The 13,579-nt window shown below is 47.3% G+C and overlaps 1 protein-coding gene across 4 annotated transcripts in view; it reads right to left on the bottom strand.

Annotated features, from left to right (window-relative positions):
- CRTC3 (CREB regulated transcription coactivator 3) overlaps positions 1-12,479 on the bottom strand; it is a 127,361-nt gene extending 114,882 nt beyond the window's left edge. For all 4 annotated transcript variants that reach the window (XM_044279562.1, XM_044279563.1, XM_044279564.1 and 1 more), the window contains exon 1: positions 12,015-12,479. In XM_044279562.1, coding sequence (XP_044135497.1) covers positions 12,015-12,146 — 132 coding nt within the window. In that variant the 5' untranslated portion in view covers positions 12,147-12,479. The remainder of the gene's footprint in view (positions 1-12,014) is intronic.
- Positions 12,480-13,579: the final 1,100 nt, after the last annotated feature.

Genomic DNA, 13,579 nt, shown 5'->3' with positions numbered 1-13,579 from the left:
GAGGAATCTTTCCCACAAAATTACACATTTTCTGCTCAGCTCCTCCTGCTCTATTACATGCTGCACTTTCTGACATGACAGGTTCCCAGTGATATCCTGGTCCCAGATTACAGACATATTTGCTTCCTCGATGGACTGTGATGGAAGCCACATCCTGCTCCTGGTTCCCACCTGCAGCCAAGAGACTCTCGGGGACTCATTAGTCCTACAAATTAGTGACACACAGTAATCTGCCACCTCTCCCTGGAGAAGTGAAGAGGCTTCAATCACAGCACAACAACGACAAAAAAGACATAATACATCAACCCAAGGCTGAAATACACCTATGACACCTCGGCTTAATACAAGGCACAATTTACGCTCTGTGCGCCACACAGGGCAGATTTTCTCTGCACTGCAAAGGGTTAAATCAGCAGCGTAAAGTGCAGATTAAATAACTGCAACACAGGTCAATCGATGGTGCAGATTTTTTTACAGCACGTGGAAGACATTTCTTGAAATCACATGCACTTTGCCACCTGCAAATCCATAGTGAGTACGTCTTGTGTGGACATACCCGACAGCAACGTCTCCAGCACCGTTCTAGATAATAAAGATTATATTAACCATAAAATCACCAGAATCCTTACGGACTACACCTCACTGTCTGATCTGCCGTACGCAGGCTGACGCTTTTTAGGCTACCTGGACAGATTTGTCGGGTCATTTAGACACCGGTCTTAATACCCCTGCGCTGATGGTGGATGTGCTGAAGTTATATAGAGGAAAATAACTTTGGCGTATGGTCGGCCGTCGTACACCATGCCTAAATCAATGCCAGCTCTCTTGCTGGTGTAGATTGAAGTCATTTTCTAAGCCAAAAACTTGCGTAGAAAATTTAAAATGAGATGGCCCTGCCGGCCGGCCCTCTCACACGCCCACACCACGCCCCCTTTTTGGCACTGCCATGAGCAGCGCAAAGGGATAAAAAGTCGCGGATAACCAAATAACTTTTGCACCAAAATCTGCTAAAGATATACGCCAAATAGTGGCATATATCGAATTATAAATTACCTCCCTCGTGCGGAAATGCACAGAATTCCACACTGAAATTTGTGTGGAATTTCTGCAAGTCTACCTGCACCTGTGTCAGGTAGCCCAAGGCCCCTTGCAGACGAGCGTGTCTGGATGCATTGCGTCTGCGATCAGGGAAAATCGTGCGAGTGGTATGCAATTTCAGTCAGTTTTGACTTGCGATTGTGTTGCTCAGTTTTTTCTGTGCAAATGCAATGCGTTTTGCACGTGCGCGAGAAAAAACTGATTGTGGCCCCCGGACTTCTTCACTAAAGTTCGGGTTTGGTCTTCTGTAGATTTTATTATTTTCCCTTCTAACATGGTTATAAGGAAAAATTATAGCATTCTTACTACAGAATGCTAAGTAAAATGTGGCATGAGGGGTTAAAAAATAAATAAAATGAAACTCATCCACTTGATCGCGCAGCCGGCATCATCTTCTTTCAGGACCTGCCAAAGGACCTTTGATGACGTAATCGCGCTCACCACGTGGTGAGCACAAGGACGTCCGCGCAGGTCCTGCAAGAAGAAGATATAAGACCATAACGGCTGCACGATCAAGTGGATGAGGGGAGCAATTTTTTATTTATTTTTTTTTAACCCTCAAGGGACATTTTACTTAGCTTTCTTTAATACAGAATGCTATTATTTTCCATTATAACTATGTTATAATGGAAAATAATAAAGTGAATGGACCCCAACACCATCTCCTTAGCAACCATCCGTGAAAATCGCATTGCATCCGCACTTGCTTGCAGATGCTAGGCGATTTTCACACAGCCCCATTTACTCCCATGGGTCCTGCGTTGCGTGAAAAACGCAGAATATAGAACGTGCTGCGATTTTCACGCAAAACACAAGTGACATTGAAATGAATGGGTCAGGATTCGGTGCGGGTGCAATGCGTTCACGTCACGCATTGCACCCGCACGGAAAACTCGCCCGTGTGAAAGGGGCCTTAGGGCCAGAGTTTTCTGGTACATTTCTGCCTCAACATCAGCTCCAAAATACACCTCAAAACAGCCTCCTATTCATTTCAACAGCAAGCAGCACTTTTTTTTTTTTTTTTTACACACATGTAAAAAAGAAGTAGCAATCTGTCTTTGTATTCAAGTAAAAATCTATTGTTTAAAAAAAAAAAAAAAAAAAAAAAAAAAAAAAAAACCACACACACACACATCAAAAACCGCACGGATTCCGCGCTGATTTTTTAAGTGTATTTTTCTAAATCTGTCGTGTGAACCGGCCCTTACAGTGTAAGCTTCGAAAGCAAAATACCTAGCAGTAGTCCAATTATCCTCTTACACAGGATGATTTTCCAAGCAATTATCAGGAAAAAAAAATGTTCCCAATAATTAGCAGATCGTTAGTGGTGGTGAGAGCCGTGTTTACATGCTGCAATCATCTGCTGGGTACGGGGACAAGTGACTGTTCATCCCCACAGAGATCCAATCTTCCTGAGCAGAAGATCCTTACAATCTGCTGCCCAGAAACTGGGATTTTGGTTGTCAGTTAAAAGATACGATCAACCAATGAACGGGTGATTGGTGACACATTTACACAGGACAATTATCATTATTGGCTGTGTAAAAGGACCTTAAACAGATTGTCTCGGATTACTGTCATCTGTAACACATGCTCATGTAGTTGTTTACCTCGTGTACAACTCCACCGTGTTCTCCTTTTCAGTATTAAAATGTATTGGTTCTGATGAGCCGAAGTTATTACTTTGCGAAGTAATAACTTCAGAAATAAATTTCTACTGTTAAGAACAGTTCAGTAAAAGATTTTTTGCAGTAGAGATTAATTTCTGAAGTTTGCTTATCCCTAGTGTAAACCTATCACTGGTTTGTTTCCATTCTGTATGTAGCACTTTCGGTTCCTATATCCAACCAAACCCATGATGCACTTCTCCTTTCACTGACACAGCTCCAGCACTGCCCCTAACGACACCCAGCTAGTTTATAGCTCCTCCCACCCCGCTAGTTACATAGACACTCCCCTATCACTGCCCCTAACACCCAGCTGGTTTATAGCTCCTCCTACCCAACTAGTTACATAGACACTCCCCTATCACTGCCCCTAACACCCAACTAGTTTATAGCTCCCCAACTAGTTACATAGACACTCCCCTATCACTGCCCCTGACATCCAGCTAGTTTATAGCTCCTTCCACCAGCTAGTTACACAGACACTCCCCTATCACTGCCCCTGACATCCAGCTAGTTTATAGCTCCTTCCACCAGCTAGTTACATAGACACTCCCCTATCACTGCCCCTAACACCCAACTAGTTTATAGCTCCCCAACTAGTTACATAGACACTCCCCTATCACTGCCCCTAACATCCAGCTAGTTTATAGCTCCTTCCACCAGCTAGTTGCATAGACACTCCCCTATCACTGCCCCTAACACCCAGCTAGTTTATAACTCCTCCTACCAGCGATTTACATACACACTCCCCCATCACTGCCTCTAACACCCAGCTAGTTTATAGCTCCTCCGACACAGCTAGTTACATAGACACTCCCCTATCACTGACATACCCATGGACACAACATCACAGCAAATATGAAAGATCCGCGTAGACATGGTCATGTGACCATAGCCCAGAACAGGAGGTAGGAGCAATAAAAGTAAAAGAAATACATTACAAAATGACAGCTACTTTCATGAATGATTATTTCAAAGGATGTTGACGCAAACTGGAAAACCCCATTAACCACCTGTTTTGCCGGAGCGGGCTGTGGGAAAAGTACTTCTGCTAGGGCAGAAGTGGAAGGGCTGCTTTAGATGCTGATATCTCCTCAATGGTAGCAGCTAGAAGCCTGCAACTGGTCTTGTTTAAAAGCTGGCCAAAATAAATGCATTAGTCCAAGATAAACTGGAGTGGAGATATCACTGTTAGAAATCGAGTCGGGAATAATCGCGGGTAAAACCTGCTTTTACTTTCACTTTTAGCTGTATTCACTGCATCCCGATTTCTAACAGTGCTATCTTTCCCTGTACTGAAGATAATGCTGTCATTGAAAGCTTGGAATGTCAGCTTTTAAACAATACAAAGTCCATATATCTAGCTGGTACCAAACCAGAGATATGAGCAGCTAAAGCAGCCCTGCTCTCCTCCTTGTCTGGAAGAGGAGGGGGAGCAGTTGCAGAGCTGACAGGCTGCAGGATGAAAGGAAAAATAGTAAAAATATATATAAATGTGATATCATCATCATCAGTGTACAGACCCATAAATAAAATGATGTTTTTACCACACAGTGAAAGCAGTAAAAAAAAAAAAAAAAAAAAATCCACAAAATATTAAAATTGCTTTTTTTTCCTTTGTAAAAATAAATAAAAGTTATTCACTACACTATAAATACCCCAAAATGGTTCCTAAAAATACCTACAACTAAACCCACAAAATAAAATAAAAAAATATAGAAGAAAAAATGTAAAAGTTATGACTGCTGGAACACAAAGGGGGAAATATTATTAGTCCTTAAAGGGGTTTTCTCATCTTAGACAATGGGGGCATATCGCTAGGACCACACCTATATCGAGAACAGAGCCCTGAAAGTGAAGGAGGGCGCACTGCGCATGCGCAGATGCCCTCCATTCATTTCTATGGGCCACCGAAAATAGCCAAGCGCTGGCTTGGCTACTGCTGTCTGCCCCATAGAAATGAATGGGAACATGGGCCGCGTATGCACGGCTCGCTCCAATTCACTTCTATGGGAGAGGCAGGGATTAGCGCTTGGTGGTGGACGGACCCCAGGAAATCTGGGGTCCTCCAGCCACAGCGCTCCCCGCTCCGTTCTCGATATAGCTGCAGGGCCCAGCTGTGGGACCCGCACCTATCAGACAATGGGGGTATATCCTAGCGATATGCCCCCATTGTCTAAGATGGGAATACCCCTTTAAGGCTAAACTTAATGATGTCACTAAGGGGTTAAAAATTTATCTTTGTCCCCCTGAGTTATGCGCCAACAAGATTTACTGCAGACACACACTGAAAATCTACAATAAAAAAAAGTGACATTTTTGGGATGATTTTTCCAATTTTAACATGACTGTTAGAGGAGGTTAAAGACCCTTTCACTGAACATTCCCAACAATTGCCTGCTGTGATCATTCATCCCCAACAGATTTATTGTTTGCGGAAGCAAATACCTACTAAGTCTAATGATGAACAGTGACTGGCAGATCCAAATTTTGACCTGTCATGTTGGATTTTTCTGTTTATTGTGCAGGATTGTGGCCTAATCCGTGACCAGTTGTCCATTCGTCGTCCACATCTGACTAGGACTCTAACGCTGGGTTCACACCTGAGCGTTTTACAGCACGTTCCTACGCGCTGTAAAACGCTCAACACAGAGAAACCAATGATTCCCTATGGGAATGGTTCACACCTGGGCGTTTTACAGCGCGTACGATCGCGCTGTAAAACGCCCGACGCTCAAACAAGTACAGGAGCTTTTTTTGGCGCGTTTGACGCGCGTTTGGGCCATAGACTCTTTGGACAACACTGCTGTCAATCACCCAAACGCGCGTCAAACGCGCGTTCACTATTTAAAAAACCGTGCATAAAAACGCGCGACAAAAACGCGCATAGAAACGCGCGTTTGAGAAACGCCTAGGTGTGAACCCAGCGTTAGGCAGGAGAAGACAAACAATGCTGGAGCTAGACCAGGTAGAGCAGGCCTGCACAAATCTCATGGAGCCAGCAGCGAAAACAGAGAATGTGCAATAACACATTTCACCAGTGCTACAATAAAGGCACTAGAACAGGCCTGTCCATAAGGAACAAAGCCTCACGCAGACGTCCGTGGAACATGGTCCGTGAGATACCGCACTGGCATTGCAGGAGCGCATGGAGTCATAGCAACCAATGACGCCGTGCGCTCCTGCAAAGCCAGTCCGGTATCTCACGGACCATGTTCCACGGACATCTGCATGAGGCTTAATGCATTCTACATACAGGTTCACGCTCACACATGATAAAGAGCACATATATGTGGGGTGTGAACAGCAACCACCATAGTAGCTAATGAATCAATACACTAATGGCAAACAAAAAGTAGGAATGGAAGGATTACAGAGCGTCAGCTTGTCTCTACGTGCAGAACATTTCACGCCTACAGCTGCCATATTGATTCCCTTCCCACCAGTGATCAGACCCTTCTACATGCCTGCAGCTCATTACCTGCTGCTGCTTCAGTCTCTGCTAATGTAATGGGTGCATATAGCACTGCCATAATGTGACAGTTCAGGCCTGGCAGAAATTACGCAGCTTATCAGCACCAAAATCCTGCGGATTTGATGAAGTTTTGCTGCCGATTTTTACGCTTCATTGAAAAGGGTGAAATCCGCAGCTAAAACCGCCAACGTAATTGACCTGCTGGAGATTTGGAAATCCACAAGGCAGATCAATTTCCCCAAAAAAATAATCCGCAAAGCGTACATTACATAAGTGTAATCTCAGAAACACTGTGGTACTGTAATATGCTGCAGTGTTAAAACACGCAAATACGCTAGGAAAATCCTCAGATATTCCGCAATGTGTGATACGTAATAGGTTTCTAAAGGTTTTATTCTTCCAATAAACCTAAAAGTGAAGCCAATTTGCTAAATTCTCTTTATTGGAAAATACCCTGCCATTTTGGGTCTACAGCTCCAGTGCAGCCTGGCGTGTCTCCATGGTAACGGGACACAATCAAACCCTGTGCAGTCTGATGCGGCAGCCATATTGCCATCTATCTGTCCATTACATCCTGCTCACCTACGAAATGTGCTTTAGCAAGAAGTAGTGGACAAATGGAAGGAGTATGACTGCAGGATCAGACTGCACTGGGTCTGCTTGTTGTCTGTTGCCACGTGGGTCTGCGTAGGTGCTGTAGTCACAAATGGCGATTTACGGAATTTATTATTTCAGATTAATGGGAAGTACGCAGCCTTCATGTATGATAGCAAAAGTGTCCTGATCAGGGGCACTAGTTAGGGATACATTCACACAACCGTATCCATGTTGCGGTCCACAAATTACGAACATCGGCCGTGAGCGGATAAGCACATCCCACTCGGTGTTAGAAATGTCTATTGTTGTCGGCAAAACAGAAGAAGGAAAGGTTCTATTTTTTGGTGGGGCAGCAAAACGGACATGCATCTTTTGCAGCCCCACTGAAATTAATGGGTCCACGTCCCTATTTTCGGTCTGCATCCGATATGGCTTATATGGCTCTGTTCATATCAATGGAAGCCACAATCCTGTCAAGTCCATTGTGCAATGGATGCCAATAACGCTCCGGGCTTCTGTAATTTTTTCCGGCAGGAATGGCATTCCATGCAACGAATTTGTGATGGACACAAAGCCCGCTGATGTGAACAGAGCCTGAAAACCCTCCAAAGACCTGAGCAGAAATAACCCTTGCGGATCACGCACATTTTTTCTGCAGAGATTCTTGTGTAGAAAAACTGCAGCGTAATACAGTACCAGCAAAGTGTAGGGGGTTACACAAATCTCATGTACACCATTGGAATCATTTATCAAACTGGTGTAAAGTAGAACTGGCTTAGTTGCCCATAGCAACCAATCAGATTCCACCTTTCATTTTTCACAGCTCATTTGAGAAATAAAAGGTGCAATCTGATTGGTTGAAATGGGAAACTAAGCCAGTTCTACTTTACACCAGTTTGATAAATGACCCCATGTTTTTTTTTCTCTTGCCGTGCGGATTTTGAAATCCTCAGCATGTCAAGTGTTTCTATGGAATTTAATGGGGATTTCACACTCCACAAGTGGATAGTGGTGTGCATTTGGTGTAGATACACCGAAAAATCTGTATGAAATTCTGTGTGAAATGTCTGTTTTCACATCTGCAACAATGTGCAGGTACCCATCGGGTATGTTCACACATGACTAAAATTTTCTGCAGCGTTTCAGCTGGAAATTCACATCAAATGGCGGCAGCAATGCTACCGATTTGATGCAGATTTTACTGTGGGGGATATCCTCAATGAAAATCCGCAGCACATGGATAAGAATTGGTGAAAACCCATCCCACTTGCTGGTACTGGACAACGCTGCAGATTGGGAGCATTTCAGTCAGTTGCCTGTAGATGTACCCAGGGAGCAGTGCTGCAGTGCGGAGCACTACCACACCCAGGCTGACAGAGCTGTGTACAGAGCTACATCCCAACAGCTGATCGGACTACCCCGATAAGGATAGGTCATCGCTTAGTCAAGCCTGGACAACCTCTTTAAGTGAAACCCTAACAGTTACATGCGTCACCCATAAACTAAAAGGACATGCGTTTAATGGCTAGGTCATAAAAAGCGATTATAGCCCACAAGTAACAGACGCTACTGTAAGGAGCGCGCCAATATGCTGGGAGCCTCTAGCCGGGGGCTGATGAACATGATGTGAACAGGGTCAAAGACATTATTCCTCCACACCCCCCAAAATGAGCTGCATGTGTCGTTAGGGTTAATCCTACCGCTGGAACCACCAACGATCACGAGACCCCTTGGAGCCCCTCAAATAAACGGATTGGCAGGTCGAGCATTCACCTCTTCAGGAAATAGCGCAGCGCTGTCCTTGGAGCTTCCGCAGAGTGGAACGGCAGCGCACATACTCGACCTGCCACTCCGTTCTTCCTGGGGGGCTCCGAAGGGTAATGGGGTCCCTGTTTTGATGATTGGTGGGAGTCCCAGCAATAGGACCCCAACAATCTAAAGTTATCCCCTATCCCTGTGATGGCTAACCTTCGGCACTCCAGCTGTGGTAAAACTACGACTCCCAAGATGTACACTTGCTTGGCTGTTCTCAGAACGCCATAGAAATGAATGGAACGTGCTGGGAGTCGTAGTTTCTGGAGGGTAGCCATCACTGCTATCCTGTGGATAAAAGACATTGTAACAACTGGAACACCCCTTTAAGTACATCTACCGACTGCGATTGTATGGCTCCAATATGACTGGGATACATGCTGGAAATGAACAAGGCTCCCCCTCGGCATGTGGCGGTATTCGCACAGAATGTATATCAGGAGGTTACAGCACATGTATATTTCCAGAGATCCAGCGAGCGCTCCGTGGAGGTCACCCCCCGGCGGCACACAGCGACTAATCCGCATTTTACAGCCGACACTTTCACTAACAGAAATCACATCCATAAAGTTGTGAAGAGAAGAAACTTTGGACAGCTGAAATGCGTCAGTAGTGCTCTTTAGAAGAATATAAACCTAGAACGACGGCCCCGACCCATACAGAATCAGCCCTGGCTGATAAGACGCCATCACAGGCAGCACACTGCCACTGCCGGTTAAACTGTAACATTTTATCAATGGACTACTTTACTGGGAAATACTACGACTACTACAGAGCTAGCCCACCACTATGCCTGTGGTACGCTGCTTTAACCCTGCGCATGCCAGCCTGTGCTACACACCATGTAGCCCACAGCCTGCAAACAGTTAGGACGTCAGTAAATCAGACCCTTTCCCACCATGATTGTTTGCACATGCAGGTCCCTGTGGTGATTACATGGACGTACCATCATATAGTGATGATGGCAAATTAGAAAAATACGTTTCACGTGCAAAGACCCGCCATATGGATGTGCAGACGTAAACTAGCAGCGCGTCCATACATCCGGGAGCTTTGCTAGAGGCTAAATACCTGATCTTTAAAGGGAACCTGTCATCAACTTTATGGTGACCTCACTGAGGACATCGTAAATTAGTGACAGAAATGCTGATGTCAGCGGTGTGTCACTCATGAGCTAATAGTAAGTGGTTGCTGAGAACCAGCCTCATAATCATTGCCGCTCAGGCCTTGAAAAGAGTCAAGTCTACCTGAGAAGAGTCCTGGTTATTCCTAATCTCCTGCTCTCTCGCCCATCTGCTGATGATTGTCAGTTCTCTCCTAGAGAGAAAGGGAGAAAACTAGGTAGAAGACTGTCAGTCATCAGCAGGTGGGCAGGAGAGCAGGAATGTATGAATAACCAGGACTCTTCTCAGGTGGCTGGGACTCTTTTCCAGGCCCAGTCTGCAATGATTGTGATGTTGGTTCTCGGCAACCTCCTACTTTTAACTTTTAAATGACAGACCGCTGAAATCAACTCACCTGTCTCTACTTTATACTGCTGTTAGTATGGACAGCATAAAGGTGATGACAGGTTCCCTGTAAAGGGGTTGTCCAGGTCATCAATATCAGATTTGGGGGGGAGGGGTTTGACAACTGGCACCCCCCTGGTCAGATCGGCAGCAGAAGGCTGCATCCACTGTGTAGTGGCCGTACCGGGGTACTGCAGCTCAGATCACCTGACGATGATTGGTCAGACCCCCAATGATCTGATATTGATGCCTCAGGTTTAGTCACCAATATCCAAGTCTTGGAAAACCCCATTTAATTTATTTTCATTCTCCTCTCTCTGCCAACTGTATATAAACCCTTAAAGGGAACCTGTCACATGGAGCTGCAGGAAGCAGGAGGAGCTGAGCAGATCGTTTATGGGAAAAGATTCATTTCATCCTCTGTTCATTCTACAGTTAGGAGTCCATTGTTATTGACAGTGTTGCCTGTATCAGTGTGCACACCCTGATAGCTGTCAGTCACTAAAAAGGACCGCCCACTGGACTCCTAAGATCAGAGATTTACCTTTTCTGAGGAAATTTCCCATAAAGTATGTATCAATCTGCTGCGCTCCTCCTGCCTTCACACCATAAAAACAAACATATCAATAAGGTGAAAAGGGTCAGTACCGGCGCTCTGCTCCACAGCGGGACCGAACGCAGATAACGTTTTGTTGCCGATTTCCTGTAGCTGAACGTCTCCATTCATTTCATGGAGATGTAATCCGCACAGAAATCTGCAACATTATTCACACTTTGAAAAATCACCACCTGCGGATTTTGTTCTGGAAAATTCCGCCACATGCGAAAGCGCCCCAACGTGCTGCCGGCAGATTACATTGTATTTCATGGTGAGAGGTCCTCTTTAGGGTAACCCCTAAGCGACTGGCAATCACAGGCAGGACACAGACCTAACAATTCATGTTCTACTGATCAGAACAGATTGCCGTACACACTTCCTTGTATGTCCATGTTCACACTGCGGATTTTCCACGTTGCAGAAAAATAAAGAAACGTTCATTCGTGGTGTGGACCACATGGAAATTCCCATTGCAGTCCACTGGAGGCCTAAAACCCACATGATAATCCGTGTGAAAATCCGCTTCCAACAGAAAACCATGTTATAAAAAAAACAAAAAAAGCGTGGAAAGCGCGCAGAATTTTGACGCAGAGTCTGCAATTCAATTTTTGAGCGTGCCAATACAATCATCTAGTAGCGAAAGCCGCTGACATCAGTCACTGGGCAGACGGCTAGGCCTCCCCCCTGAGGGGGCTTCCCATGGACTGATTATCAGGTATTGGGGGGTTTATACGATTGTTCGTTCCCCCATGTGAACACTGATCTCCCAACAAACTCGCCGTCACGTGATCGGATCTTTTATGCGGCATTATAAATCATAGACTGTCTGCTCTGTGCAAACAGGGATTTGCCGCAGACAGAAGAAAACCACAGGGGGATGAACGACCGCACTGACGATCATTCATCCACGCTCTAACAATAACGGCGAATCGTCAAATCATTCTGATCATTGCAGATCCTGTTCAGGTGCCTTGCAGGACATGTACTAAGCCCAAGAGCTGACCATCAATGGAGCAGATTTCCACCGATGGTTATACTCTTGGGGCACACACACAATATCGCTGATCTGCTCTACAGTGACTGGAGGAGAATGGGCATATCTGCAGCACTGCCACCCGGGCTCTCCAGCTGCAGCACTACTGCTTTGCTGGGAGTTGTAGTGTTCAGCAGCTGGAGAGCCGCAGGTCAGTAATATCGCAGGGGGATCGCGCGGTCTGCGGCCGATCTAACGCCTAGGCTGTGACTAGACACCCGCTCACCCGGGACACTGTCAGGTCGGTCATAAGCTCGTCGAAGGCCCGGGTCTCCTCGGCCTGCTTCTGATTGTGCAGAGCGATCTTCTCGCTGAACTTCCTCGGGTTGGAGCCGCTGGAGGCCTGGGACGCAGCCATGTCGCAGGCCTCAGCTCTGACTACGAGAAGTGGGGAAAAGTCCGAGGTGCCTTGGCTTGTACAGTCCCTGCGGGACCGCTGCGGCTCAGCCTGTCATGGGGTCCGAACTGCTGCCCCCTTCCGGAGGATCAGTAGAGGCCCGGCCTGACGCCGGAGGGACGACAGAAGGCCATTCGGGAGGGGCTGCTGTACGGGCGGGCGACACACGCACCGACCCTCCCTTCTTCCGCTTCTTCTGGCCCGATGTCAACAAAGCGTCTCGTAAACTCCCAGCGTCCGCCGCATCCAAACTTCAGGCCGCTCGCTGACAAGTCGTGCACAGCTCCAGCCGGAGCCCCGCCCACATGACGTTTACTCCCCCATACCAGGTGCACGCCCCCTAACGGTACACTCCCCCATACCAGGTGCACGCCCCCTAACGGTACACTCCCCCATACCAGAGGTACGCCCACTAACAGTACACGCCCCCTGCGTCTGGTGCACGCCCACTAACGGTACACTCCACCTGTGCCTGGTGTACGCCCACTAACGTTACACCCCCCTGTGTCTGGTGCACGCCCAAATATTATCGTTCCCCGTAAGCGTCTGGTACCGCCCACACTGCTGTACCCTTCGTCTGTCCACGCCCACTCGCGCAATATTACCCTCTCCCCTCAACTGGGCCCGCCCACATAACGTTACCATCACATATGCCCGCCCACTTGACGGAACCCCTACCTTTCTGCCGCCTACCTGTTTATCTTTACCACTCCCGCCCTCATGACATTGCCCCTACCCCAGGTCTTGTCAGTTGCCGCTGTCACAGTTCTCCCAGGAGTGTGCCCCGGCCCGTCCCGGCTCTGCAGCCCGTGTGCCCCGGTCCCGTCCCGGCTCTGCAGCCCGTGTGCCCCGGTCCCGTCCCGGCTCTGCAGCCCGTGTGCCCCGGTCCCGTCCCGGCTCTGCAGCCCGTGTGCCCCGGTCCCGTCCCGGCTCTGCAGCCCGTGTGCCCCGGTCCCGTCCCGGCTCTGCAGCCCGTGTGCCCCGGTACCGTCCCGGCTCTGCAGCCCGTGTGCCCCGGTCCCGTCCCGGCTCTGCAGCCCGTGTGCCCCGGTACCGTCCCGGCTCTGCAGCCCGTGTGCCCCGGTCCCGTCCCGGCTCTGCAGCCCGTGTGCCCCGGCCCGTCCCGGCTCTGCAGCCCGTGTCCCCCGGCCGGTCAAGGAGGCTTGTAGTGGATACATGTCATGTATGTATATGGTAGAGGGAGGTGTGCAGTATATGTGGGTGCTGACCCGTATGTGAGGTATTCTATGATATGTGTGTCTTGTGTATTAGGGCTAAGCAATTTTGGCAAAAAAAAAAAAATTCAATTTAAGGACGATTATAGATTTTTCTCAATTTTTTTTATGGTAGTTTTTCGGGACACTTATCAATTAACTTTTTTTTTGTTTTTTTGG

Source organism: Bufo gargarizans, chromosome 2 (genome assembly GCF_014858855.1).
Source record: "Bufo gargarizans isolate SCDJY-AF-19 chromosome 2, ASM1485885v1, whole genome shotgun sequence".
NCBI lineage: Eukaryota > Metazoa > Chordata > Amphibia > Anura > Bufonidae > Bufo > Bufo gargarizans.
This window is presented reverse-complemented; position numbering and strand designations above follow the sequence as displayed.